We start from the raw sequence: 27,408 nt of genomic DNA on the forward strand, positions 1-27,408 counted from the left end.
TTATTATTCGTATGGTGAGTTTATTGTGAATTAAGAATACAGAGAGTGTTTTAATGGTACATGTGAAGGCTGTCACATATGCACTCTGGTTTTCATTGTGCACTTAAGCATTAATATAAACAAAGAAGCAAATAATTATATACACCTCCTTTCCCAGAAAATCTCTGAAGCAATTCCACCAGTGTGGCAGATCATTCAAAGCATTAAACTATCCCATAAGTATATACATTAAAATTTATTTATCCACATTTGAATAATATTCTTTGTAAGCATGTTTTATTCTGGTATCTTACAAACATGATTTAGTTACATGTTTTTTGGTCTTGGAATTAATCTGTTGGTTTTTGCTGTTTTTTTTTTTATTATTATTGTAAGGCTAAATATGACCCACCACAATAATAAAAAAATGAGAGGAGAGGAAGAGGCAAAGCATTAGTCTCTCTACACTAGTATTTAACTTTTATTTTGTATTTTAGAGTGTTTGTGGAATATACATACTACCTTAGCTGAAATAAAGAAAAACATTTTAATAACAAAGCAAAGTAGATCAAAAAAATCCAAAATCTTAACAGGTAAGTATAGTTCTCATAGTACTATTTTATAACCCATTCTAGAAATAATCTGTAATCTAAATATAACTGGTGTGTTTTGAGAAGCCTATTTAACAAGTCTTTTGCTGTCCTTGAGGCTTTCAATGATTTACTTTCATGGTTCAGGTATCTACTCAGACTTTGCTCAGACTATGGGCTCCTCTGTGCCTGTCATAATTGTTGCCTTTGGAGTAGATTTGAAGAAATCATTATTTTTATTAGTGTACAATGTAGTACATCTATGTAATTGAAAATTTAAATATGGTAAATTCTGTTCAAGTTCTCATGAAACCAGCTTTGGGTTTTAGTTTTCAGTTAGTAGAAAATTAGGAAAACATTCTCTTCTGTACATATGGATGATTCTGTTTTCATTGAGGATTGAGAAAATACAACTTCATTTGGTTTTATCTCCAACAATATTAGATTTACTATCTTTTTCTTCCTCCAACAAGATTAGTTCAGTTCTTGCTGAAGATGTCACAATAGATGAGGCCCCGTCAATTTCAGCTTTTTCACCCTCTCCTATTTCTTTAGGTGATAAGCTTTCTTGCGCATCAAAAAACACATCTGGTTTATCTGTTGGGCTGTCTTCATCTGAGAGGCTCCCCTCTTTATGACCCACCTCTTCTTTGTCAACTGACTTAGCCTTTTTGGAAGGAGATGTGAAACCAAGCTTGGGAAGTCTAAACCATCCAGCTTTTTCAGCCTGCTTAGAGGAATCATCTGATGTGTCAGCAGGTTTCACATCTTCTGGAACTGATTTTTTTATTTCTGGTTTTGCATCTGTGCTTGTTTCATCCCCAGAAGATGAAAAGCCAATACTTGGAAGCCAAAATTTGAATCTTCCAGGAGATCTTTTACTATCAGTCTTTTCTTTCTCATTGGCTATGTCTTTTTCTTCACCTTCCACTGCTTCAACTACATCTTCATCTTTAGAGAGAGGAGCTGCTGTTATTCCCTCTGGTGATTTATCAGGAAAACTCTCTTCAAGTTTACTGGAACACTTTACTTCAGTAGCAGATGTTTTTAACTTTGTCAAACTTACTTTTCCTCTAGATTCTTCAGACTCACGGTGTGGTTTGTCAGAGAGTTTAAGCTCAGCACTGGCAGTTCTCTGTGCTGCCACTCCGAGGCTTTCACCAGCACCTGTAGGTTTTCTCACTGATGCACCTCCTGTCGGAGATGGCTGCTGGACCAGCACCTCTAAATCACTGTGTGATTCAGGCAACTTCGCCTTGAGCAATGAGAATCCCAAAGTAGCAGTTTTGACCTCTGATGACAGAATCTCTGATTCTTTCAGTATTTCAGTAGTGTAAATCTCACACCTTTCAATAGCAACATGTTCAGGTTCTACTTTCTCACTTACTTCTTGGCCCTCTATATAAGACCAATGAATGTCTTGCCCTGCACTTGAGAGCGAGGACTCTATGGTAGCTGTCATTTGTGCTGTTTTAATGTCAGGTTCAGTCAGCATTACAATTTTGCTTTTTGCTTTTTGAATACCCCCCTCTAGAGCTCCTGGTGTTTCTTTGGGGATAGCAGAGCTTGCTTGCAGTTGCACTACTTCAATGTCAGTACTACAGCCCTTTGGATCTGTTTCCACTTTTGACAGTAAAACATCAGCTTCAATTGGGAGAGTTCTGAAAGTGAATCTTGGTATTTTTAGTTTGGGAATTCTCACACTTATTTCTGGGACACCTTGTGTTTGGTCCATTGTTTCCCCTGTTACTCTGGCAGATGCTTCCGTATGATCTTGAGCTGGACTTTTCAGGCCAATAGATCCTTCTGGTTTTTGTAACTGCATTTCTGCTGTGCCTATTCCACTTTTAGGTGTTGAATCAGCTTCTGACTTTGGCAAATTGGTATCATCTTCAAACCCCTTGATTTCTGAATACAACATTCCAAACCTTGGAAGCTTAAACTTGTATGCTTTAATTTTACTCGTTTCTGCTCTGTCTTCTACTTGCACTTCCACTCCTGCAGACACATCCTTTTCAACACTTTTCACTTGAAATTTCATTTCAGGATCTACTCTAGTAATTTTAACATCTGTCTTCACTGTCGGGACTTCTACCTTTAGATCTTCCAGCTTAGCAGTAGCATAAGTACCATCTTCTGATCCTTTTGTTGTAAACGAAGTCTTCTTTAATTGACTTTCTTCACTGTCTTTTCCTATGATTTTCACCTCACCCTTTATCTTTCCCTTTTTACTTGCTGCCTCTTTATTTTGAATATCTAGCTCTTCCTTTGGAAGACTGACATCTATTTTCTTCTGTGTTGCATCCAGAGTAATTTCAGTTGATGATGGTTTGCCTGCTACTCCTGATGTCTCTAACTTCATGGAACTTTCTACCTTTTGGACTTCTATGTCCTGTGATTTGCCTTTATGCTCTGGAAAAGTCAGAGTACATGTAGGAAACCTATGTGTTGAACTCTTGTGTTTGTCAGTTTCTGAAGCACTTAGGTGTGATTTAGACAACTCTGCTGCAGACACTGTGATTTCTGAAGTATGTCCTTCAGCACTGGACTTAACTACGTCTTCGTAAGTTTCAGTTTTTGGAATATTCACTCTACTATCTGTTCTTTCTGTGGATAATGAAATATCTCCTTCCATCTTTGGCAAGCTAACATCAGAACTCTTCACAGAATCTGCTAATTTTTGAATCCCCTCTTTTCCAATAGTAATTTCAGCAACTGCATGTGGTAATGAGAAGGTATTTTCAGGAATACTTGTTTCAGTTTGTACTTTTGCAGAAGGAATAGTTTCCTGAGCTTTTTCCATATTTTTTTCAATATCAGCATCACTTGTTTTTGCCTTTAAGGATGACCTGCCAAATGCAGGTATTCTGAATTTTGGCATTTTAAACCATCCCTGATGTTCTTCAGTCTGAACTTCTCCAGCTTTTATTTCATGTTCTTTTAATTTGATTTCCTTTTCCTCAAAACTCTCACTAACTCCCTCTGTCTTTGGTTTAGACACTGACTGGGTGCTTATGTCTACCTTTGCATCTTCAATGCCACCCATCAGAGCTTGGGGTGTTTTTATCTTATCATCAACTAGTCCAGGATCTGACATATCAGGTGTAGGTTCTGATTGTGAAACTCCCACAGCAATGTCAGCAATTTCGTTCGTCGTTTTTAGCTGGGGTAGCTCAGCTTCTATAGTTGGAGAGCTGATCTCTGTCTCTGGGCCTTTCCCTTTTATTAGGGAGATTCCAAACTTCGGCTTCTGGAATTTGGGCATTTTAATCTTCCCTTCAGGACCTTCCAATTTCACTTTTCTTCCATCCACAACTGATGAGCTTTCTGTTAATATATCAGGGCTCTTCAAATTAACTGAAGCTTCTCCTTTGGGGAGCTTAATACCTGTTTTTTGAATGCTATCTTCATTGGTAGAACTTATTTTTAAGTCAAGCTGTTGAAAACTCCCCTCTGAAAGAGTCAAAGAAGCATCAGTCTTTGCTGAGCTGACTGTCATTTCAGTTTTAGAGGCTTCAGTTTCTATTCTGGAAAACTCCGGAGTGTGGACCTTAGTGTCATCCAGTTTTATGCTTATTTGTGCCCCTTCTACAGTCCATTCAGGATGACTTTTTTCTATATCAGGTATCTTAATTGAATCATCACCCTCTATTTCTGTTTTAGGATGATGAGCATCAGCTTCAACTTTTGGTGAACGAGACTGAGATTTTGGAACCTTGATCTTCGAGAGTGAAATTCTAGGCATGACAAATTGAGGCTTTTTAATTGGACTTTTTTGTTCAACTTTTCCTGCAGATATTTCCAGATCAAGGTCTGGCCCACTACCTTGATCATCAGTTGCAGTTCCTTTCATTTCTGTGTCCATTCTGCTTGACATGACAGCAAGCTTTTGGTCTTCCAAATCTGCTCCAGAATCTGATTTAACACTTGCTTCCTTCTTTGGTGACCAACTGAAGGATGGAAGTTTGAATTTTGGCATTTTGAAATGTCCTTCTTTCTCCTCTCCATCTCCATCTTGCTTTATTTCCCCCTTGATTTTTACTGCTGCATCTGAATCCTGAATATCACTGTCTGTTTTTGGAATAGAAATGTCAGCTGATGGGAGGTGAGCATCAACCTCTGATGCCTTACTGTCAGTTTTGGTCATTTTGACTTCAGGGCTGTAAGTCTCTGTTCCAGTGCCACATTCCTCCTCCAAGTTTGGTGCTTCAACAGCAATGTCAGATATTTCTACCGTTGCTTTTAGTTGGGGAACCTTGATTTCTGATTTGGATTGGCCAACATCCTTTTCTGACCCTTTCCCTTTAGAAAGTGTAATTCCTACCTTTGGCATTTGGAATTTAGACATTTTTGTTTTCACTTCAGAACCTTCAACTTTTATCTCTACATCACCCACAGCAATTTCACTTGATGTTCTTTCAACACTTATGTCAGGACTCTTCACCTCAAGCGAACCTTCAGTTATCATCTTAATATCTGAGGTGGAGAGGCTGGCATTAGCAGCAGCTGATTTCAGTGTAAACCCATCTTCTTCACAGGTAGGAAGTGTGACCTCACCTGTAGGCACGCTAATATCCATCTCTATTTTGGCTTCTGGTTTGGAAAATTCCAAAGTTGGGACTGTAACTTTTGGAACTTTTATGCCCAGTCCTGCCCCTTCTTCACTACTCCCTTTCTCAGATTTCTGAACAGAAACAACTTCTTTTTCTTGTTTGGGTCCAGAAACATCAGTTTCCAGGATGGGCAGAGAGACCTGGACTTTCTGACCCTTAATTTTAGGGAATGAGATCTTTGGCATGGTGAATTGGGACTTCTTGGTTTTGACCTTTTCACCATCTTTTTCTGTTGTATCAAATTCTGCATGGAGGTATTGATTCTCAGGAGTAGGAAAAGTTAATTCAGATCCTGTGTCTCCAGATAAAGTAGACAAAGTGGGTCCTTCCAGATGTTCCTCAACGTGAGAAGGAGCAATAGCTTCTTTCTTTGGTGACCACCTAAATGAAGGTAGTTTGAATTTTGATGATTTAAATTTGTTTTCCTTCTCCTCAGTACCCATCTCTCCTGAAACTACTTCCTGCTCTGCCTTGCACTCTAAATCAGAGCCATGGATTTCTGCTTCTAATTTTGGCAAGGTAACCTCCGTTGGTGAGAAATTTGGATCCATTGTTGGTGCATCCAGAACAAGTGAAGGCTTAAGCAACTTTACACCAAGTTGGGCATCAGAGATTTGAGCTGGTTTTTCAGTATCAGGATCAGTCGTATCAGATGTTATCCTTCCCTTGGAAATTCCAGATTCCATGTTGGAAACAATGTCACTTTCAGATGCTTTTCCCTTAGATCGAATTCTGAATTTAGGTTTTCGGAATTTAGGAATTTTAACTGTGATCTCTGTATCAACCAAAGATATTTCAGCAGATGTTGTTTTACCTTCTAGCTTCGGAACTCCTTGCTCCTCAGAACCATCTTCACTTAAAATTTCAAAATCCGAAACATTTTCATCAACAGGAGATGCTACTTTTGATTGAGATTCTGTTAGATTAATTTGGTATTTAGTAAGAGTAATATCCCCTTTATGTAATGAGGACTCCACATCAATTTTAGATGAACTCACTTCAGCTTTAGAGAAACCAATGCTAGGAATTCTGAATTTGGTACTTTTAGACACACTATCACCCTTAATGTCAGAAAAAGGTTTAGATCCAACACTCTCTGAAGGAAATGAAGTTTCCTCTCTTGGAGAATAACAAAGAGTTTCTGAAACGGTAACATCAACTCCAGACTGGTTTTCTATATCAGGTTTGAAACTTTTGGAAAGAGAAATTTTAGGCATTCTAAATAAAGAACTTCTAGATTTACCAATTTCATCCTCTTTACTGGAGGAAGAATCTAAGGGATTGTCAAAAGTGGACGCTTGGACCTCAGCTTCAGGAAAGGTTACATCCAGTTCAGCAGCTCCCGAGGGCACTGTCACTTGAGGCTCCTTGAGGCTGACGTCCACCTCGGCGGCCACGGTGCCCTTGGCCTCTCTGCTGCTGGACCAGCCAAAGGAAGGCATGCCGAACTTGGGCATCTTGAACTTGCCGTCCTTGGTCTTGGCGGCCTCCTTCTCTGGGGCTTTGACTTCCCCTTCCAGGCCGAGGGCGGCCTCGGGTGCCTGCAGGTCGACGCTGGCTTGGGGGAGGGTGACGTCGACGGAGGGCAGGCTGATGTCTACCTTGGGAGCTTTGATGTCAGCTTTTGGCATTTTGAGGGAGGGCTTCTCCAGCTTCCAGCCGGCGCCTTCGGTCTTGGCACTGGGGACGTCGGCTTTGAGGCCCAGCGTGGGGCCCTCCCCTGCGGCCGTGACGGTGGCGGAGGGGAGGTCGAGCTCTGCGCTGGGCAGGCTGACCTCGGCTGCGGGTGCTTCGGCCTTGGGGGAGGACACCGCGAATTTGGGCTTGTCGAACTTGGGCATCTTGAGCTTGCCTTTGAGGCCCGCGCCTTCCAGCTCGAGCTTGCCTTCGGCAGAGGGCGCTTTGAGGTCTATGTCGGGCGCCTGGAGCTCGAGGGAGCCTTCGACGGAGGGCAGCTTGACGTCGGGGGCTGCAATGCTGACGTCGGCATCGCCGGCCTTGAGCTCTGCCTGCGGGAGGCTGACGTCTGCATCCAGTTTGGGAGCCTTGATGGTGGGCTTGGAGAAGACCACGCTGGGCACCTTGACTTTGGGCATGTGTATTTTCATGCCGCCGCCCTCAGCTTTGCCGGCAGCCACCTCCAGGCTGGCTTCGGCCTCGGGGCCCTGCAGGGCGACTTCGCCCTCCTGGCCTTTGGGCAGCGAGACGTCGGCCTTGGGCAGGCTGACCTGGGCGTGGGGAGCTTTGACTTTGGGCAGCTTGACGCTGGGCATCTTGACGTCGGGCATCTTTAATTGGCCTTTCTCGCCCTCTGCTGCTACGGCGGCCGTCTCGACGGTCACCTCCACGCCGGGCACTTGGATCTCGGCCCCCGGCAGGGTCACGTCCACTTCGGCAGCTCCCGAGGGCACCGTCACTTGAGGCTCCTTGAGGCTGACGTCCACCTCGGCGGCCACGGTGCCCTTGGCCTCTCTGCTGCTGGACCAGCCAAAGGAAGGCATGCCGAACTTGGGCATCCTGAACTTGCCGTCCTTGGTCTTGGCGGCCTCCTTCTCTGGGGCTTTGACTTCCCCTTCCAGGCCGAGGGCGGCCTCGGGTGCCTGCAGGTCGACGCTGGCTTGGGGGAGGGTGACGTCGACGGAGGGCAGGCTGATGTCTACCTTGGGAGCTTTGATGTCAGCTTTTGGCATTTTGAGGGAGGGCTTCTCCAGCTTCCAGCCGGCGCCTTCGGTCTTGGCACCGGGGACGTCGGCTTTGAGGCCCAGCGTGGGGCCCTCCCCTGCGGCCGTGACGGTGGCGGAGGGGAGGTCGAGCTCTGCGCTGGGCAGGCTGACCTCGGCTGCGGGTGCTTCGGCCTTGGGGGAGGACACCGCGAATTTGGGCTTGTCGAACTTGGGCATCTTGAGCTTGCCTTTGAGGCCCGCGCCTTCCAGCTCGAGCTTGCCTTCGGCAGAGGGCGCTTTGAGGTCTATGTCGGGCGCCTGGAGCTCGAGGGAGCCTTCGACGGAGGGCAGCTTGACGTCGGGGGCTGCAATGCTGACGTCGGCATCGCCGGCCTTGAGCTCTGCCTGCGGGAGGCTGACGTCTGCATCCAGTTTGGGAGCCTTGATGGTGGGCTTGGAGAAGACCACGCTGGGCACCTTGACTTTGGGCATGTGTATTTTCATGCCGCCGCCCTCAGCTTTGCCGGCAGCCACCTCCAGGCTGGCTTCGGCCTCGGGGCCCTGCAGGGCGACTTCGCCCTCCTGGCCTTTGGGCAGCGAGACGTCGGCCTTGGGCAGGCTGACCTGGGCGTGGGGAGCTTTGACTTTGGGCAGCTTGACGCTGGGCATCTTGACGTCGGGCATCTTGAATCGGCCTTTCTCGCCCTCTGCTGCTACGGCGGCCGTCTCGACGGTCACCTCCACGCCGGGCACTTGGATCTCGGCCCCCGGCAGGGTCACGTCCACTTCGGCAGCTCCCGAGGGCACCGTCACTTGAGGCTCCTTGAGGCTGACGTCCACCTCGGCGGCCACGGTGCCCTTGGCCTCTCTGCTGCTGGACCAGCCAAAGGAAGGCATGCCGAACTTGGGCATCCTGAACTTGCCGTCCTTGGTCTTGGCGGCCTCCTTCTCTGGGGCTTTGACTTCCCCTTCCAGGCCGAGGGCGGCCTCGGGTGCCTGCAGGTCGACGCTGGCTTGGGGGAGGGTGACGTCGACGGAGGGCAGGCTGATGTCTACCTTGGGAGCTTTGATGTCAGCTTTTGGCATTTTGAGGGAGGGCTTCTCCAGCTTCCAGCTGGCGCCTTCGGTCTTGGCACCGGGGACGTCGGCTTTGAGGCCCAGCGTGGGGCCCTCCCCTGCGGCCGTGACGGTGGCGGAGGGGAGGTCGAGCTCTGCGCTGGGCAGGCTGACCTCGGCTGCGGGTGCTTCGGCCTTGGGGGAGGACACTGCGAATTTGGGCTTGTCGAACTTGGGCATCTTGAGCTTGCCTTTGAGGCCCGCGCCTTCCAGCTCGAGCTTGCCTTCGGCGGAGGGCGCTTTGAGGTCTATGTCGGGCGCCTGGAGCTCGAGGGAGCCTTCGACGGAGGGCAGCTTGACGTCGGGGGCTGCAATGCTGACGTCGGCATCGCCGGCCTTGAGCTCTGCCTGCGGGAGGCTGATGTCTGCATCCAGTTTGGGAGCCTTGATGGTGGGCTTGGAGAAGACCACGCTGGGCACCTTGACTTTGGGCATGTGTATTTTCATGCCGCCGCCCTCAGCTTTGCCGGCAGCCACCTCCAGGCTGGCTTCGGCCTCGGGGCCCTGCAGGGCGACTTCGCCCTCCTGGCCTTTGGGCAGCGAGACGTCGGCCTTGGGCAGGCTGACCTGGGCGTGGGGAGCTTTGACTTTGGGCAGCTTGACGCTGGGCATCTTGACGTCGGGCATCTTGAATTGGCCTTTCTCGCCCTCTGCTGCTACGGCAGCCGTCTCGACGGTCACCTCCACGCCGGGCACTTGGATCTCGGCCCCCGGCAGGGTCACGTCCACTTCGGCAGCTCCCGAGGGCACCGTCACTTGAGGCTCCTTGAGGCTGACGTCCACCTCGGCGGCCACGGTGCCCTTGGCCTCTCTGCTGCTGGACCAGCCAAAGGAAGGCATGCCGAACTTGGGCATCTTGAACTTGCCGTCCTTGGTCTTGGCGGCCTCCTTCTCTGGGGCTTTGACTTCCCCTTCCAGGCCGAGGGCGGCCTCGGGTGCCTGCAGGTCGACGCTGGCTTGGGGGAGGGTGACGTCGACGGAGGGCAGGCTGATGTCTACCTTGGGAGCTTTGATGTCAGCTTTTGGCATTTTGAGGGAGGGCTTCTCCAGCTTCCAGCCGGCGCCTTCGGTCTTGGCACCGGGGACGTCGGCTTTGAGGCCCAGCGTGGGGCCCTCCCCTGCGGCCGTGACAGTGGCGGAGGGGAGGTCGAGCTCTGCGCTGGGCAGGCTGACCTCGGCTGCGGGTGCTTCGGCCTTGGGGGAGGACACTGCGAATTTGGGCTTGTCGAACTTGGGCATCTTGAGCTTGCCTTTGAGGCCCGCGCCTTCCAGCTCGAGCTTGCCTTCGGCGGAGGGCGCTTTGAGGTCTATGTCGGGCGCCTGGAGCTCGAGGGAGCCTTCGACGGAGGGCAGCTTGACGTCGGGGGCTGCAATGCTGACGTCGGCATCGCCGGCCTTGAGCTCTGCCTGCGGGAGGCTGACGTCTGCATCCAGTTTGGGAGCCTTGATGGTGGGCTTGGAGAAGACCACGCTGGGCACCTTGACTTTGGGCATGTGTATTTTCATGCCGCCGCCCTCAGCTTTGCCGGCAGCCACCTCCAGGCTGGCTTCGGCCTCGGGGCCCTGCAGGGCGACTTCGCCCTCCTGGCCTTTGGGCAGCGAGACGTCGGCCTTGGGCAGGCTGACCTGGGCGTGGGGAGCTTTGACTTTGGGCAGCTTGACGCTGGGCATCTTGACGTCGGGCATCTTGAATCGGCCTTTCTCGCCCTCTGCTGCTACGGCGGCCGTCTCGACGGTCACCTCCACGCCGGGCACTTGGATCTCGGCCCCCGGCAGGGTCACGTCCACTTCGGCAGCTCCCGAGGGCACCGTCACTTGAGGCTCCTTGAGGCTGACGTCCACCTCGGCGGCCACGGTGCCCTTGGCCTCTCTGCTGCTGGACCAGCCAAAGGAAGGCATGCCGAACTTGGGCATCTTGAACTTGCCGTCCTTGGTCTTGGCGGCCTCCTTCTCTGGGGCTTTGACTTCCCCTTCCAGGCCGAGGGCGGCCTCGGGTGCCTGCAGGTCGACGCTGGCTTGGGGGAGGGTGACGTCGACGGAGGGCAGGCTGATGTCTACCTTGGGAGCTTTGATGTCAGCTTTTGGCATTTTGAGGGAGGGCTTCTCCAGCTTCCAGCCGGCGCCTTCGGTCTTGGCACCGGGGACGTCGGCTTTGAGGCCCAGCGTGGGGCCCTCCCCTGCGGCCGTGACGGTGGCGGAGGGGAGGTCGAGCTCTGCGCTGGGCAGGCTGACCTCGGCTGCGGGTGCTTCGGCCTTGGGGGAGGACACTGCGAATTTGGGCTTGTCGAACTTGGGCATCTTGAGCTTGCCTTTGAGGCCCGCGCCTTCCAGCTCGAGCTTGCCTTCGGCGGAGGGCGCTTTGAGGTCTATGTCGGGCGCCTGGAGCTCGAGGGAGCCTTCGACGGAGGGCAGCTTGACGTCGGGGGCTGCAATGCTGACGTCGGCATCGCCGGCCTTGAGCTCTGCCTGCGGGAGGCTGACGTCTGCATCCAGTTTGGGAGCCTTGATGGTGGGCTTGGAGAAGACCACGCTGGGCACCTTGACTTTGGGCATGTGTATTTTCATGCCGCCGCCCTCAGCTTTGCCGGCAGCCACCTCCAGGCTGGCTTCGGCCTCGGGGCCCTGCAGGGCGACTTCGCCCTCCTGGCCTTTGGGCAGCGAGACGTCGGCCTTGGGCAGGCTGACCTGGGCGTGGGGAGCTTTGACTTTGGGCAGCTTGACGCTGGGCATCTTGACGTCGGGCATCTTGAATCGGCCTTTCTCGCCCTCTGCTGCTACGGCGGCCGTCTCGACGGTCACCTCCACGCCGGGCACTTGGATCTCGGCCCCCGGCAGGGTCACGTCCACTTCGGCAGCTCCCGAGGGCACCGTCACTTGAGGCTCCTTGAGGCTGACGTCCACCTCGGCGGCCACGGTGCCCTTGGCCTCTCTGCTGCTGGACCAGCCAAAGGAAGGCATGCCGAACTTGGGCATCTTGAACTTGCCGTCCTTGGTCTTGGCGGCCTCCTTCTCTGGGGCTTTGACTTCCCCTTCCAGGCCGAGGGCGGCCTCGGGTGCCTGCAGGTCGACGCTGGCTTGGGGGAGGGTGACGTCGACGGAGGGCAGGCTGATGTCTACCTTGGGAGCTTTGATGTCAGCTTTTGGCATTTTGAGGGAGGGCTTCTCCAGCTTCCAGCCGGCGCCTTCGGTCTTGGCACCGGGGACGTCGGCTTTGAGGCCCAGCGTGGGGCCCTCCCCTGCGGCCGTGACGGTGGCGGAGGGGAGGTCGAGCTCTGCGCTGGGCAGGCTGACCTCGGCTGCGGGTGCTTCGGCCTTGGGGGAGGACACTGCGAATTTGGGCTTGTCGAACTTGGGCATCTTGAGCTTGCCTTTGAGGCCCGCGCCTTCCAGCTCGAGCTTGCCTTCGGCGGAGGGCGCTTTGAGGTCTATGTCGGGTGCCTGGAGCTCGAGGGAGCCTTCGACGGAGGGCAGCTTGACGTCGGGGGCTGCAATGCTGACGTCGGCATCGCCGGCCTTGAGCTCTGCCTGCGGGAGGCTGACGTCTGCATCCAGTTTGGGAGCCTTGATGGTGGGCTTGGAGAAGACCACGCTGGGCACCTTGACTTTGGGCATGTGTATTTTCATGCCGCCGCCCTCAGCTTTGCCGGCAGCCACCTCCAGGCTGGCTTCGGCCTCGGGGCCCTGCAGGGCGACTTCGCCCTCCTGGCCTTTGGGCAGCGAGACGTCGGCCTTGGGCAGGCTGACCTGGGCGTGGGGAGCTTTGACTTTGGGCAGCTTGACGCTGGGCATCTTGACGTCGGGCATCTTGAATCGGCCTTTCTCGCCCTCTGCTGCTACGGCGGCCGTCTCGACGGTCACCTCCACGCCGGGCACTTGGATCTCGGCCCCCGGCAGGGTCACGTCCACTTCGGCAGCTCCCGAGGGCACCGTCACTTGAGGCTCCTTGAGGCTGACGTCCACCTCGGCGGCCACGGTGCCCTTGGCCTCTCTGCTGCTGGACCAGCCAAAGGAAGGCATGCCGAACTTGGGCATCTTGAACTTGCCGTCCTTGGTCTTGGCGGCCTCCTTCTCTGGGGCTTTGACTTCCCCTTCCAGGCCGAGGGCGGCCTCGGGTGCCTGCAGGTCGACGCTGGCTTGGGGGAGGGTGACGTCGACGGAGGGCAGGCTGATGTCTACCTTGGGAGCTTTGATGTCAGCTTTTGGCATTTTGAGGGAGGGCTTCTCCAGCTTCCAGCCGGCGCCTTCGGTCTTGGCACCGGGGACGTCGGCTTTGAGGCCCAGCGTGGGGCCCTCCCCTGCGGCCGTGACGGTGGCGGAGGGGAGGTCGAGCTCTGCGCTGGGCAGGCTGACCTCGGCTGCGGGTGCTTCGGCCTTGGGGGAGGACACTGCGAATTTGGGCTTGTCGAACTTGGGCATCTTGAGCTTGCCTTTGAGGCCCGCGCCTTCCAGCTCGAGCTTGCCTTCGGCGGAGGGCGCTTTGAGGTCTATGTCGGGTGCCTGGAGCTCGAGGGAGCCTTCGACGGAGGGCAGCTTGACGTCGGGGGCTGCAATGCTGACGTCGGCATCGCCGGCCTTGAGCTCTGCCTGCGGGAGGCTGATGTCTGCATCCAGTTTGGGAGCCTTGATGGTGGGCTTGGAGAAGACCACGCTGGGCACCTTGACTTTGGGCATGTGTATTTTCATGCCGCCGCCCTCAGCTTTGCCGGCAGCCACCTCCAGGCTGGCTTCGGCCTCGGGGCCCTGCAGGGCGACTTCGCCCTCCTGGCCTTTGGGCAGCGAGACGTCGGCCTTGGGCAGGCTGACCTGGGCGTGGGGAGCTTTGACTTTGGGCAGCTTGACGCTGGGCATCTTGACGTCGGGCATCTTGAATCGGCCTTTCTCGCCCTCTGCTGCTACGGCGGCCGTCTCGACGGTCACCTCCACGCCGGGCACTTGGATCTCGGCCCCCGGCAGGGTCACGTCCACTTCGGCAGCTCCCGAGGGCACCGTCACTTGAGGCTCCTTGAGGCTGACGTCCACCTCGGCGGCCACGGTGCCCTTGGCCTCTCTGCTGCTGGACCAGCCAAAGGAAGGCATGCCGAACTTGGGCATCTTAAACTTGCCGTCCTTGGTCTTGGCGGCCTCCTTCTCTGGGGCTTTGACTTCCCCTTCCAGGCCGAGGGCGGCCTCGGGTGCCTGCAGGTCGACGCTGGCTTGGGGGAGGGTGACGTCGACGGAGGGCAGGCTGATGTCTACCTTGGGAGCTTTGATGTCAGCTTTTGGCATTTTGAGGGAGGGCTTCTCCAGCTTCCAGCCGGCGCCTTCGGTCTTGGCACCGGGGACGTCGGCTTTGAGGCCCAGCGTGGGGCCCTCCCCTGCGGCCGTGACGGTGGCGGAGGGGAGGTCGAGCTCTGCGCTGGGCAGGCTGACCTCGGCTGCGGGTGCTTCGGCCTTGGGGGAGGACACTGCGAATTTGGGCTTGTCGAACTTGGGCATCTTGAGCTTGCCTTTGAGGCCCGCGCCTTCCAGCTCGAGCTTGCCTTCGGCGGAGGGCGCTTTGAGGTCTATGTCGGGCGCCTGGAGCTCGAGGGAGCCTTCGACGGAGGGCAGCTTGACGTCGGGGGCTGCAATGCTGACGTCGGCATCGCCGGCCTTGAGCTCTGCCTGCGGGAGGCTGACGTCTGCATCCAGTTTGGGAGCCTTGATGGTGGGCTTGGAGAAGACCACGCTGGGCACCTTGACTTTGGGCATGTGTATTTTCATGCCGCCGCCCTCAGCTTTGCCGGCAGCCACCTCCAGGCTGGCTTCGGCCTCGGGGCCCTGCAGGGCGACTTCGCCCTCCTGGCCTTTGGGCAGCGAGACGTCGGCCTTGGGCAGGCTGACCTGGGCGTGGGGAGCTTTGACTTTGGGCAGCTTGACGCTGGGCATCTTGACGTCGGGCATCTTGAATCGGCCTTTCTCGCCCTCTGCTGCTACGGCGGCCGTCTCGACGGTCACCTCCACGCCGGGCACTTGGATCTCGGCCCCCGGCAGGGTCACGTCCACTTCGGCAGCTCCCGAGGGCACCGTCACTTGAGGCTCCTTGAGGCTGACGTCCACCTCGGCGGCCACGGTGCCCTTGGCCTCTCTGCTGCTGGACCAGCCAAAGGAAGGCATGCCGAACTTGGGCATCTTGAACTTGCCGTCCTTGGTCTTGGCGGCCTCCTTCTCTGGGGCTTTGACTTCCCCTTCCAGGCCGAGGGCGGCCTCGGGTGCCTGCAGGTCGACGCTGGCTTGGGGGAGGGTGACGTCGACGGAGGGCAGGCTGATGTCTACCTTGGGAGCTTTGATGTCAGCTTTTGGCATTTTGAGGGAGGGCTTCTCCAGCTTCCAGCCGGCGCCTTCGGTCTTGGCACCGGGGACGTCGGCTTTGAGGCCCAGCGTGGGGCCCTCCCCTGCGGCCGTGACGGTGGCGGAGGGGAGGTCGAGCTCTGCGCTGGGCAGGCTGACCTCGGCTGCGGGTGCTTCGGCCTTGGGGGAGGACACTGCGAATTTGGGCTTGTCGAACTTGGGCATCTTGAGCTTGCCTTTGAGGCCCGCGCCTTCCAGCTCGAGCTTGCCTTCGGCGGAGGGCGCTTTGAGGTCTATGTCGGGCGCCTGGAGCTCGAGGGAGCCTTCGACGGAGGGCAGCTTGACGTCGGGGGCTGCAATGCTGACGTCGGCATCGCCGGCCTTGAGCTCTGCCTGCGGGAGGCTGACGTCTGCATCCAGTTTGGGAGCCTTGATGGTGGGCTTGGAGAAGACCACGCTGGGCACCTTGACTTTGGGCATGTGTATTTTCATGCCGCCGCCCTCAGCTTTGCCGGCAGCCACCTCCAGGCTGGCTTCGGCCTCGGGGCCCTGCAGGGCGACTTCGCCCTCCTGGCCTTTGGGCAGCGAGACGTCGGCCTTGGGCAGGCTGACCTGGGCGTGGGGAGCTTTGACTTTGGGCAGCTTGACGCTGGGCATCTTGACGTCGGGCATCTTGAATCGGCCTTTCTCGCCCTCTGCTGCTACGGCGGCCGTCTCGACGGTCACCTCCACGCCGGGCACTTGGATCTCGGCCCCCGGCAGGGTCACGTCCACTTCGGCAGCTCCCGAGGGCACCGTCACTTGAGGCTCCTTGAGGCTGACGTCCACCTCGGCGGCCACGGTGCCCTTGGCCTCTCTGCTGCTGGACCAGCCAAAGGAAGGCATGCCGAACTTGGGCATCTTGAACTTGCCGTCCTTGGTCTTGGCGGCCTCCTTCTCTGGGGCTTTGACTTCCCCTTCCAGGCCGAGGGCGGCCTCGGGTGCCTGCAGGTCGACGCTGGCTTGGGGGAGGGTGACGTCGACGGAGGGCAGGCTGATGTCTACCTTGGGAGCTTTGATGTCAGCTTTTGGCATTTTGAGGGAGGGCTTCTCCAGCTTCCAGCCGGCGCCTTCGGTCTTGGCACCGGGGACGTCGGCTTTGAGGCCCAGCGTGGGGCCCTCCCCTGCGGCCGTGACGGTGGCGGAGGGGAGGTCGAGCTCTGCGCTGGGCAGGCTGACCTCGGCTGCGGGTGCTTCGGCCTTGGGGGAGGACACTGCGAATTTGGGCTTGTCGAACTTGGGCATCTTGAGCTTGCCTTTGAGGCCCGCGCCTTCCAGCTCGAGCTTGCCTTCGGCGGAGGGCGCTTTGAGGTCTATGTCGGGCGCCTGGAGCTCGAGGGAGCCTTCGACGGAGGGCAGCTTGACGTCGGGGGCTGCAATGCTGACGTCGGCATCGCCGGCCTTGAGCTCTGCCTGCGGGAGGCTGACGTCTGCATCCAGTTTGGGAGCCTTGATGGTGGGCTTGGAGAAGACCACGCTGGGCACCTTGACTTTGGGCATGTGTATTTTCATGCCGCCGCCCTCAGCTTTGCCGGCAGCCACCTCCAGGCTGGCTTCGGCCTCGGGGCCCTGCAGGGCGACTTCGCCCTCCTGGCCTTTGGGCAGCGAGACGTCGGCCTTGGGCAGGCTGACCTGGGCGTGGGGAGCTTTGACTTTGGGCAGCTTGACGCTGGGCATCTTGACGTCGGGCATCTTGAATCGGCCTTTCTCGCCCTCTGCTGCTACGGCGGCCGTCTCGACGGTCACCTCCACGCCGGGCACTTGGATCTCGGCCCCCGGCAGGGTCACGTCCACTTCGGCAGCTCCCGAGGGCACCGTCACTTGAGGCTCCTTGAGGCTGACGTCCACCTCGGCGGCCACGGTGCCCTTGGCCTCTCTGCTGCTGGACCAGCCAAAGGAAGGCATGCCGAACTTGGGCATCTTGAACTTGCCGTCCTTGGTCTTGGCGGCCTCCTTCTCTGGGGCTTTGACTTCCCCTTCCAGGCCGAGGGCGGCCTCGGGTGCCTGCAGGTCGACGCTGGCTTGGGGGAGGGTGACGTCGACGGAGGGCAGGCTGATGTCTACCTTGGGAGCTTTGATGTCAGCTTTTGGCATTTTGAGGGAGGGCTTCTCCAGCTTCCAGCCGGCGCCTTCGGTCTTGGCACCGGGGACGTCGGCTTTGAGGCCCAGCGTGGGGCCCTCCCCTGCGGCCGTGACGGTGGCGGAGGGGAGGTCGAGCTCTGCACTGGGCAGGCTGACCTCGGCTGCGGGTGTTTCGGCCTTGGGGGAGGACACTGCGAATTTGGGCTTGTCGAACTTGGGCATCTTGAGCTTGCCTTTGAGGCCCGCGCCTTCCAGCTCGAGCTTGCCTTCGGCGGAGGGCGCTTTGAGGTCTATGTCGGGCGCCTGGAGCTCGAGGGAGCCTTCGACGGAGGGCAGCTTGACGTCGGGGGCTGCAATGCTGACGTCGGCATCGCCGGCCTTGAGCTCTGCCTGCGGGAGGCTGACGTCTGCATCCAGTTTGGGAGCCTTGATGGTGGGCTTGGAGAAGACCACGCTGGGCACCTTGACTTTGGGCATGTGTATTTTCATGCCGCCGCCCTCAGCTTTGCCGGCAGCCACCTCCAGGCTGGCTTCGGCCTCGGGGCCCTGCAGGGCGACTTCGCCCTCCTGGCCTTTGGGCAGCGAGACGTCGGCCTTGGGCAGGCTGACCTGGGCGTGGGGAGCTTTGACTTTGGGCAGCTTGACGCTGGGCATCTTGACGTCGGGCATCTTGAATCGGCCTTTCTCGCCCTCTGCTGCTACGGCGGCCGTCTCGACGGTCACCTCCACGCCGGGCACTTGGATCTCGGCCCCCGGCAGGGTCACGTCCACTTCGGCAGCTCCCGAGGGCACCGTCACTTGAGGCTCCTTGAGGCTGACGTCCACCTCGGCGGCCACGGTGCCCTTGGCCTCTCTGCTGCTGGACCAGCCAAAGGAAGGCATGCCGAACTTGGGCATCTTGAACTTGCCGTCCTTGGTCTTGGCGGCCTCCTTCTCTGGGGCTTTGACTTCCCCTTCCAGGCCGAGGGCGGCCTCGGGTGCCTGCAGGTCGACGCTGGCTTGGGGGAGGGTGACGTCGACGGAGGGCAGGCTGATGTCTACCTTGGGAGCTTTGATGTCAGCTTTTGGCATTTTGAGGGAGGGCTTCTCCAGCTTCCAGCTGGCGCCTTCGGTCTTGGCACCGGGGACGTCGGCTTTGAGGCCCAGCGTGGGGCCCTCCCCTGCGGCCGTGACGGTGGCGGAGGGGAGGTCGAGCTCTGCGCTGGGCAGGCTGACCTCGGCTGCGGGTGCTTCGGCCTTGGGGGAGGACACTGCGAATTTGGGCTTGTCGAACTTGGGCATCTTGAGCTTGCCTTTGAGGCCCGCGCCTTCCAGCTCGAGCTTGCCTTCGGCGGAGGGCGCTTTGAGGTCTATGTCGGGTGCCTGGAGCTCGAGGGAGCCTTCGACGGAGGGCAGCTTGACGTCGGGGGCTGCAATGCTGACGTCGGCATCGCCGGCCTTGAGCTCTGCCTGCGGGAGGCTGACGTCTGCATCCAGTTTGGGAGCCTTGATGGTGGGCTTGGAGAAGACCACGCTGGGCACCTGGACTTTGGGCATGTGTATTTTCATGCCGCCGCCCTCAGCTTTGCCGGCAGCCACCTCCAGGCTGGCTTCGGCCTCGGGGCCCTGCAGGGCGACTTCGCCCTCCTGGCCTTTGGGCAGCGAGACGTCGGCCTTGGGCAGGCTGACCTGGGCGTGGGGAGCTTTGACTTTGGGCAGCTTGACGCTGGGCATCTTGACGTCGGGCATCTTGAATCGGCCTTTCTCGCCCTCTGCTGCTACGGCGGCCATCTCGACGGTCACCTCCACGCCGGGCACTTGGATCTCGGCCCCCGGCAGGGTCACGTCCACTTCGGCAGCTCCCGAGGGCACCGTCACTTGAGGCTCCTTGAGGCTGACGTCCACCTCGGCGGCCACGGTGCCCTTGGCCTCTCTGCTGCTGGACCAGCCAAAGGAAGGCATGCTGAACTTGGGCATCTTGAACTTGCCGTCCTTGGTCTTGGCGGCCTCCTTCTCTGGGGCTTTGACTTCCCCTTCCAGGCCGAGGGCGGCCTCGGGTGCCTGCAGGTCGACGCTGGCTTGGGGGAGGGTGACGTCGACGGAGGGCAGGCTGATGTCTACCTTGGGAGCTTTGATGTCAGCTTTTGGCATTTTGAGGGAGGGCTTCTCCAGCTTCCAGCCGGCGCCTTCGGTCTTGGCACCGGGGACGTCGGCTTTGAGGCCCAGCGTGGGGCCCTCCCCTGCGGCCGTGACGGTGGCGGAGGGGAGGTCGAGCTCTGCGCTGGGCAGGCTGACCTCGGCTGCGGGTGTTTCGGCCTTGGGGGAGGACACTGCGAATTTGGGCTTGTCGAACTTGGGCATCTTGAGCTTGCCTTTGAGGCCCGCGCCTTCCAGCTCGAGCTTGCCTTCGGCGGAGGGCGCTTTGAGGTCTATGTCGGGCGCCTGGAGCTCGAGGGAGCCTTCGACGGAGGGCAGCTTGACGTCGGGGGCTGCAATGCTGACGTCGGCATCGCTGGCCTTGAGCTCTGCCTGCGGGAGGCTGACGTCTGCATCCAGTTTGGGAGCCTTGATGGTGGGCTTGGAGAAGACCACGCTGGGCACCTTGACTTTGGGCATGTGTATTTTCATGCCGCCGCCCTCAGCTTTGCCGGCAGCCACCTCCAGGCTGGCTTCGGCCTCGGGGCCCTGCAGGGCGACTTCGCCCTCCTGGCCTTTGGGCAGCGAGACGTCGGCCTTGGGCAGGCTGACCTGGGCGTGGGGAGCTTTGACTTTGGGCAGCTTGACGCTGGGCATCTTGACGTCGGGCATCTTGAATCGGCCTTTCTCGCCCTCTGCTGCTACGGCGGCCGTCTCGACGGTCACCTCCACGCCGGGCACTTGGATCTCGGCCCCCGGCAGGGTCACGTCCACTTCGGCAGCTCCCGAGGGCACCGTCACTTGAGGCTCCTTGAGGCTGACGTCCACCTCGGCGGCCACGGTGCCCTTGGCCTCTCTGCTGCTGGACCAGCCAAAGGAAGGCATGCCGAACTTGGGCATCTTGAACTTGCCGTCCTTGGTCTTGGCGGCCTCCTTCTCTGGGGCTTTGACTTCCCCTTCCAGGCCGAGGGCGGCCTCGGGTGCCTGCAGGTCGACGCTGGCTTGGGGGAGGGTGACGTCGACGGAGGGCAGGCTGATGTCTACCTTGGGAGCTTTGATGTCAGCTTTTGGCATTTTGAGGGAGGGCTTCTCCAGCTTCCAGCCGGCGCCTTTGGTCTTGGCACCGGGGACGTCGGCTTTGAGGCCCAGCGTGGGGCCCTCCCCTGCGGCCGTGACGGTGGCGGAGGGGAGGTCGAGCTCTGCGCTGGGCAGGCTGACCTCGGCTGCGGGTGCTTCGGCCTTGGGGGAGGACACTGCGAATTTGGGCTTGTCGAACTTGGGCATCTTGAGCTTGCCTTTGAGGCCCGCGCCTTCCAGCTCGAGCTTGCCTTCGGCGGAGGGCGCTTTGAGGTCTATGTCGGGTGCCTGGAGCTCGAGGGAGCCTTCGACGGAGGGCAGCTTGACGTCGGGGGCTGCAATGCTGACGTCGGCATCGCCGGCCTTGAGCTCTGCCTGCGGGAGGCTGATGTCTGCATCCAGTTTGGGAGCCTTGATGGTGGGCTTGGAGAAGACCACGCTGGGCACCTTGACTTTGGGCATGTGTATTTTCATGCCGCCGCCCTCAGCTTTGCCGGCAGCCACCTCCAGGCTGGCTTCGGCCTCGGGGCCCTGCAGGGCGACTTCGCCCTCCTGGCCTTTGGGCAGCGAGACGTCGGCCTTGGGCAGGCTGACCTGGGCGTGGGGAGCTTTGACTTTGGGCAGCTTGACGCTGGGCATCTTGACGTCGGGCATCTTGAATCGGCCTTTCTCGCCCTCTGCTGCTACGGCGGCCGTCTCGACGGTCACCTCCACGCCGGGCACTTGGATCTCGGCCCCCGGCAGGGTCACGTCCACTTCGGCAGCTCCCGAGGGCACCGTCACTTGAGGCTCCTTGAGGCTGACGTCCACCTCGGCGGCCACGGTGCCCTTGGCCTCTCTGCTGCTGGACCAGCCAAAGGAAGGCATGCCGAACTTGGGCATCTTGAACTTGCCGTCCTTGGTCTTGGCGGCCTCCTTCTCTGGGGCTTTGACTTCCCCTTCCAGGCCGAGGGCGGCCTCGGGTGCCTGCAGGTCGACGCTGGCTTGGGGGAGGGTGACGTCGACGGAGGGCAGGCTGATGTCTACCTTGGGAGCTTTGATGTCAGCTTTTGGCATTTTGAGGGAGGGCTTCTCCAGCTTCCAGCCGGCGCCTTCGGTCTTGGCACCGGGGACGTCGGCTTTGAGGCCCAGCGTGGGGCCCTCCCCTGCGGCCGTGACGGTGGCGGAGGGGAGGTCGAGCTCTGCGCTGGGCAGGCTGACCTCGGCTGCGGGTGCTTCGGCCTTGGGGGAGGACACTGCGAATTTGGGCTTGTCGAACTTGGGCATCTTGAGCTTGCCTTTGAGGCCCGCGCCTTCCAGCTCGAGCTTGCCTTCGGCGGAGGGCGCTTTGAGGTCTATGTCGGGCGCCTGGAGCTCGAGGGAGCCTTCGACGGAGGGCAGCTTGACGTCGGGGGCTGCAATGCTGACGTCGGCATCGCTGGCCTTGAGCTCTGCCTGCGGGAGGCTGACGTCTGCATCCAGTTTGGGAGCCTTGATGGTGGGCTTGGAGAAGACCACGCTGGGCACCTTGACTTTGGGCATGTGTATTTTCATGCCGCCGCCCTCAGCTTTGCCGGCAGCCACCTCCAGGCTGGCTTCGGCCTCGGGGCCCTGCAGGGCGACTTCGCCCTCCTGGCCTTTGGGCAGCGAGACGTCGGCCTTGGGCAGGCTGACCTGGGCGTGGGGAGCTTTGACTTTGGGCAGCTTGACGCTGGGCATCTTGACGTCGGGCATCTTGAATCGGCCTTTCTCGCCCTCTGCTGCTACGGCGGCCGTCTCGACGGTCACCTCCACGCCGGGCACTTGGATCTCGGCCCCCGGCAGGGTCACGTCCACTTCGGCAGCTCCCGAGGGCACCGTCACTTGAGGCTCCTTGAGGCTGACGTCCACCTCGGCGGCCACGGTGCCCTTGGCCTCTCTGCTGCTGGACCAGCCAAAGGAAGGCATGCCGAACTTGGGCATCTTGAACTTGCCGTCCTTGGTCTTGGCGGCCTCCTTCTCTGGGGCTTTGACTTCCCCTTCCAGGCCGAGGGCGGCCTCGGGTGCCTGCAGGTCGACGCTGGCTTGGGGGAGGGTGACGTCGACGGAGGGCAGGCTGATGTCTACCTTGGGAGCTTTGATGTCAGATTGTGTATTTTCTGACATTTCCTCTTTTTGTTTTGATTTTTTACTGAAATCACTCTTCTCTATTTCAATATCAGGTTTTGAAATCAATATATTTCCTTTTGCTTCTTCAATACTAGTTTTCATTTGGGAAGGTTTCATAATTACTTTTTTTGGACTTGGTACCTGGACTTCTGGCTTTTGTTTTATGTTGTTTTCATTTAGTTTTCCTTCAGATATCTCTATTTCCATTTCAGCACTTGGAACCTTAATTTCTCCTGTTGGTCCACATACCTCAAGTCCTCCTGTTTTTTCTGATATTTGCACTTTTCCTTCCCTTTCAGGTATCTGTCCTTCAGTTTGGTCTGTTTCTTCCTTGGTAGTCGACCAGGTAAATGTAGGGAATTTTAACTTTGGCAATCTGAATTTGCTTTCTTTCCCCTCTATATCTTTTTCTCCTGTCTTCATTCCAATTTCTATGTTTAAGGCCTTGTCATTTGTGGGCATGCCATCTTCCTCCACCTGTTCTTTTTTTACTCTATCTTCTGTGTCCTCTCTGCTTCCTTCTCTTGTTATTTTCATGTCAGTTTTAGGTGTTTTGGCCATTTTGAATGATGGCATTTGTATTTTCCAAGTAGATACTTCTGCATCTGGCATATGAGTTTTCACATCGAAATTCCTGCTGTCCTCTGAAGTCATATCAGCTCTTTTTTCTGGTACTGACTGTGGAACATCACTTCCCTTTTTGGTGGTGTCAGTCTCTGTCTCTTTTCTTTTGGGCATGGAAATTCCAAAATTTATTTTCTGAATATTTAGTTTTTGTGTGTCTTCTTCTGCTTGTTTTTCTCCTGTTTCCAGTGTGTCAGATGTCTGTAATTCTGCTTTAGCAGTGCCTATTTCTAGGCCTTTTACCTGTACAGATCCTTTAGCTGTGTGACCCATCACATCTATGTTAATTCCACTTTCTCCATCTTTTTTATCTGCTGATCCTTTCTGTTTCTTTTTTCGGGATTTTGATGAGGCTTGCGGTGATTTTTTAGTTGGGCTTACTTTCAGATCAGCTGTTTCTAAACTGGGCTTTGGTATCTCTGTTGTTATGTCTGGTACTTCAGGTACACTAAATTTTGATGTTGCTTCCTTGTCTTTTTCTTTTTTAATGCTTATTTCAACTTCAGGGTATTGTTTTATATGAGATGGAATGCCGTTTTTTATATCTTTTAAGTCTTTTGTTAATGTTTCATGTACCTCCCCTGTTTTTATTTCATAAGCAGGAGATGTGGTATATTCAACAGTTAAGATTTCAGGATTTTCCAGGCTTATATCATCTTTATGTATTTTTTCTCTTCCAGAGATCAGTGTAGTTTTTATTTCTTTTTTTTGCTTCTCTTGTTGTTCTGTTTTGGACCTGTGCATTCTGAATCCAATGCTAGGGAACTTCAGCTTCCTTTGGCTTCCTTTTTTCTCTTTGGTATGGACTTCTTGTGGAAATTGAGACTCTGTGTCTGTGCTTGTAGGGGAAATATCCTGTGTAGCAGGCTCATATGCATCTGATGTACTATGAGATCTTCTGTGCCTCAATATCTTTTTATTTTTGATTGATTGAAATTTTGGCCATGATAATCGATCTTTTTTAGGTCTCTTACTTCTTCCTACCCTTTGGCTTACAATTAATGTTTCCCTGTCTTCTTCTGAAATGGCTTTTCCTGAAACATGCAGTGTTTCTTCAGGAATGCTCTCACTGAGTTCTTTTTCCTAAAAGAACAAATAGTAGTCAGAAGTAACCTAAATACAGGTGCAACTGAAAATAAAAAACATACTATAAAATAAGTGGAAAAATGTTCTTTTTATTACTAATATCTACTTGTTATATAAAAAAATTCCTGAAGATTATGTAAATATGTAATGTGAGGAAGAAATTACATGAAACAAATGGCTGTAATATATGTATTTCTGAAGATTTTCATTCTTTGCAAAACATTGCAGTAAACAGAGGTTTCTATATGTATCTCTATATATGTCTGTACAAATATATATTATATATACTATTTATATATATGTATATGAAGAAAAAAAATCTTTAAGTTGATGGAAACCTATGAAGAGATTGTATGTGTATCAAAATATCAGTGGTTAAACACATATTTTTTAATAGACAATCTTATGGAGGAGCTTTGGAGAAAAATGTTCACTGATAAATTACATTTTTGAACATATTGAATATAAGTATTACAGAGATTACCCAAGTCTTTTTGATCAGTGGACAATTAACAATAAAAAAATGCTGACTCACTAAAGAATATTTTTATACCCTAACACAAGACTGTGGATTTATGTAAGCTCTATAGTCTCACTCAAGATATTTTAAAAGCCGCAAATATTGTGTGGGAATTTTTTTTTTTGTCATGAATATTCATGCTAGTAAGTTTAAACACATGCCTAAGTCTTAAGAAGACACGGGTGTTTTCTGATCTATTCCCACACAGCATATTATTACAGTGTGTTACCCAAACTTTGTAAACTATTCAAATATCTACCTCGCGTGTTCTTTCCTTTTTGTGCTGGGCTGTAGGATCTTCTAGATCTTCTTGCATGGCAATTTTTCTTTTGAGGCTGAATTGGACTCTGTATGGCTCGGAATACTGGAGAATCTTGAGTGCATCTTCATATTTGATGTTATCGAAAAATATTGTAGCACTTAGAAGCTGATCACCTGCAAGTGGAATCATATATAATTTTAATTACTTTGTGTTTTCTTATAGTTTTTTTCAATTTTTTTTTCAATTTAGTTTTGTATATACTACTTTCTATGTGTCTCTTTCACTCTTCCAGTGAAAACTGATTTTTTAATGGTATACAAAAACCATCAAATTTCATTATTGTTCAAGCAAGTCTTAGAAATTATTAATATGGACAGGTTAAGCTCACAGATAACATTAGTTGGTTTGATACCTAAAGAGATGGCAGATCATGCAGCTACTAATCTCATTATTTAAAGATACAGAATAAAACCAAAACAAAATAAAAAATCAGACTGTACCTTCTCTAAGACTAAATATTTTTGAAGCAGGAGATTCCTTAAGTACTTTTTTAATAAATATTCCTTCATTTCCTCCACCTTTCACACTAAAACCACTAGCACCAGCTTCCGCTTCTGTTTTCAGGGTCACTTCCATTGTCTCCTAGAGTCAGAAAAACATATGAATTTGTAATTTTTATTAATTAGCATTAAAGGGTTCTAAGTTTTCTACAATAAAAAATTCCATCTCCTCACGTGTATTTTCGATAGTTCAAGAAAGACTATCCAAATAGAGGATATACTTACTCAGTGTGGGTTTGATTCTGTTCTAAATTAGAATTAAGCACATGTGTTAGGGTTATGTTGGATCAGGGCCTTAGGGAAAATAGGTTATAATTTTAAAATGTGAGACATATGGAAACTTTTAGGGCTGAAAGACTGTATTTTCTGTGAAGATGTTAACCACTCGAATTAAAGTCAGTGTGCCAGAAAAGTCAGACTAAGAGCTAGTGCTGTACTGCACTGGAATCAGAGAAGGCTAAAGAAAGAATTCTAAAAAGAATTATGGATGGACCACAAGTAGGACAAATAAATGTTCATGCCTGTGCCACATCTCGGCCACTCGGGAAGTTTCTGGTTAAAACAAGTCCAAAGTGATTCTTTGCCCATTTGTCCTTGCTTCTGTCCACCCATTCATGTCTGTGTTATAACAAACTTTACTATTTACAAGGCTCACATCTAAAACTATGGAGTGCTTTTAGACTGACCTGTGGATGACTCTGTTTTGATTTGTCTGTAGAATGTTTTTTGTTTTCTTCTTGAAGCTGAAAAATATTTTTTAATTATTTAATGTTCCAAAGTCATGGCGTTCTTAAGTACAACAAAAGTCAATTTAAATTCCTGGTTTAGAGTAAGAACTGAGGCTGACTTTAATGGCAACAGAACAAAATCAGGATCAAGTTCAATGTACAACATGAATGATTTAGCTATACTAATCCCAGTGGTAAATTAGATGCCAAGGCCTCCCTTCATTGTACCAAAATTTACATTACATGAATGTCAGAGACCAAATGTCTTAAGATACTGGGAGCTTTTCTGTGTCCTAATGTAGCATATTGTTCATGCTTTCAATTTTTTAAACATACTTTTTTTTTACTTATTCAACTTCAGCATGAATTTTAAACTGCTGGCTACTTACCTTAACATGGCTGTCCTAATTAAATCTCTAACTTTGAATAACCAAGAGGTACAGGTAATTTTGAAATACTTACAAGTTAGATTCAAGGCAGTTATGTATTCTAACAGGAAAAACACTGTAATTTCTTTATGCTCTCTGCCTTGTGTCCTTTATAGAATTAAGTCAAATGCATTTTCTTGCCAATAAACAAGAACATGGTCAGCAAGTCCAGCACAAAATAAAACCATCAATGAATATAGATGCAATTTTGGTGGGGAAGGAAGACAATATGGCTGCAACAATATCCCATTCTATGACATATGACCCTCTGCTACTTGTGGGAGCTAAAGCCTCTTGAATGAGCTTAATAATGAGCTTAATGGGTTCCTGCATGAAAATTCAATGTCTTGCCTTTAAATAGTCTTCTTCTATGGGATACTCATAAACTGGAGAGGATCCTTGTGGCCTTGGACGAATATCTTCTACTGCCACTTCATTAACCTGTGGAAAAGACATGAGTAGTGGTAAAGGATCATCCACCATTAAAGAG

The 27,408-nt window shown here is 53.7% G+C and overlaps 1 protein-coding gene across 1 annotated transcript; it reads right to left on the minus strand.

The window, feature by feature from the left end:
• Nucleotides 1-27,282, minus strand: AHNAK2 (AHNAK nucleoprotein 2). Its single transcript, XM_069018443.1, has 5 exons — nt 27,270-27,282; nt 26,449-26,505; nt 25,703-25,844; nt 25,200-25,375; nt 1-24,417 (listed from the first exon to the last, which is right to left on the minus strand). The coding sequence occupies exons 3-5, from the start codon at nt 25,836-25,838 to the stop codon at nt 985-987; spliced, it is 23,745 nt and encodes a 7,914-aa protein (XP_068874544.1). The 5' UTR covers nt 25,839-25,844; nt 26,449-26,505; nt 27,270-27,282; the 3' UTR covers nt 1-984.
• Between the last annotated feature and the right edge of the window lie 126 nt (nt 27,283-27,408).

The sequence above is a fragment of the Aphelocoma coerulescens genome, chromosome 5 (assembly GCF_041296385.1).
Source record: "Aphelocoma coerulescens isolate FSJ_1873_10779 chromosome 5, UR_Acoe_1.0, whole genome shotgun sequence".
NCBI classification, from domain to species: domain Eukaryota; kingdom Metazoa; phylum Chordata; class Aves; order Passeriformes; family Corvidae; genus Aphelocoma; species Aphelocoma coerulescens.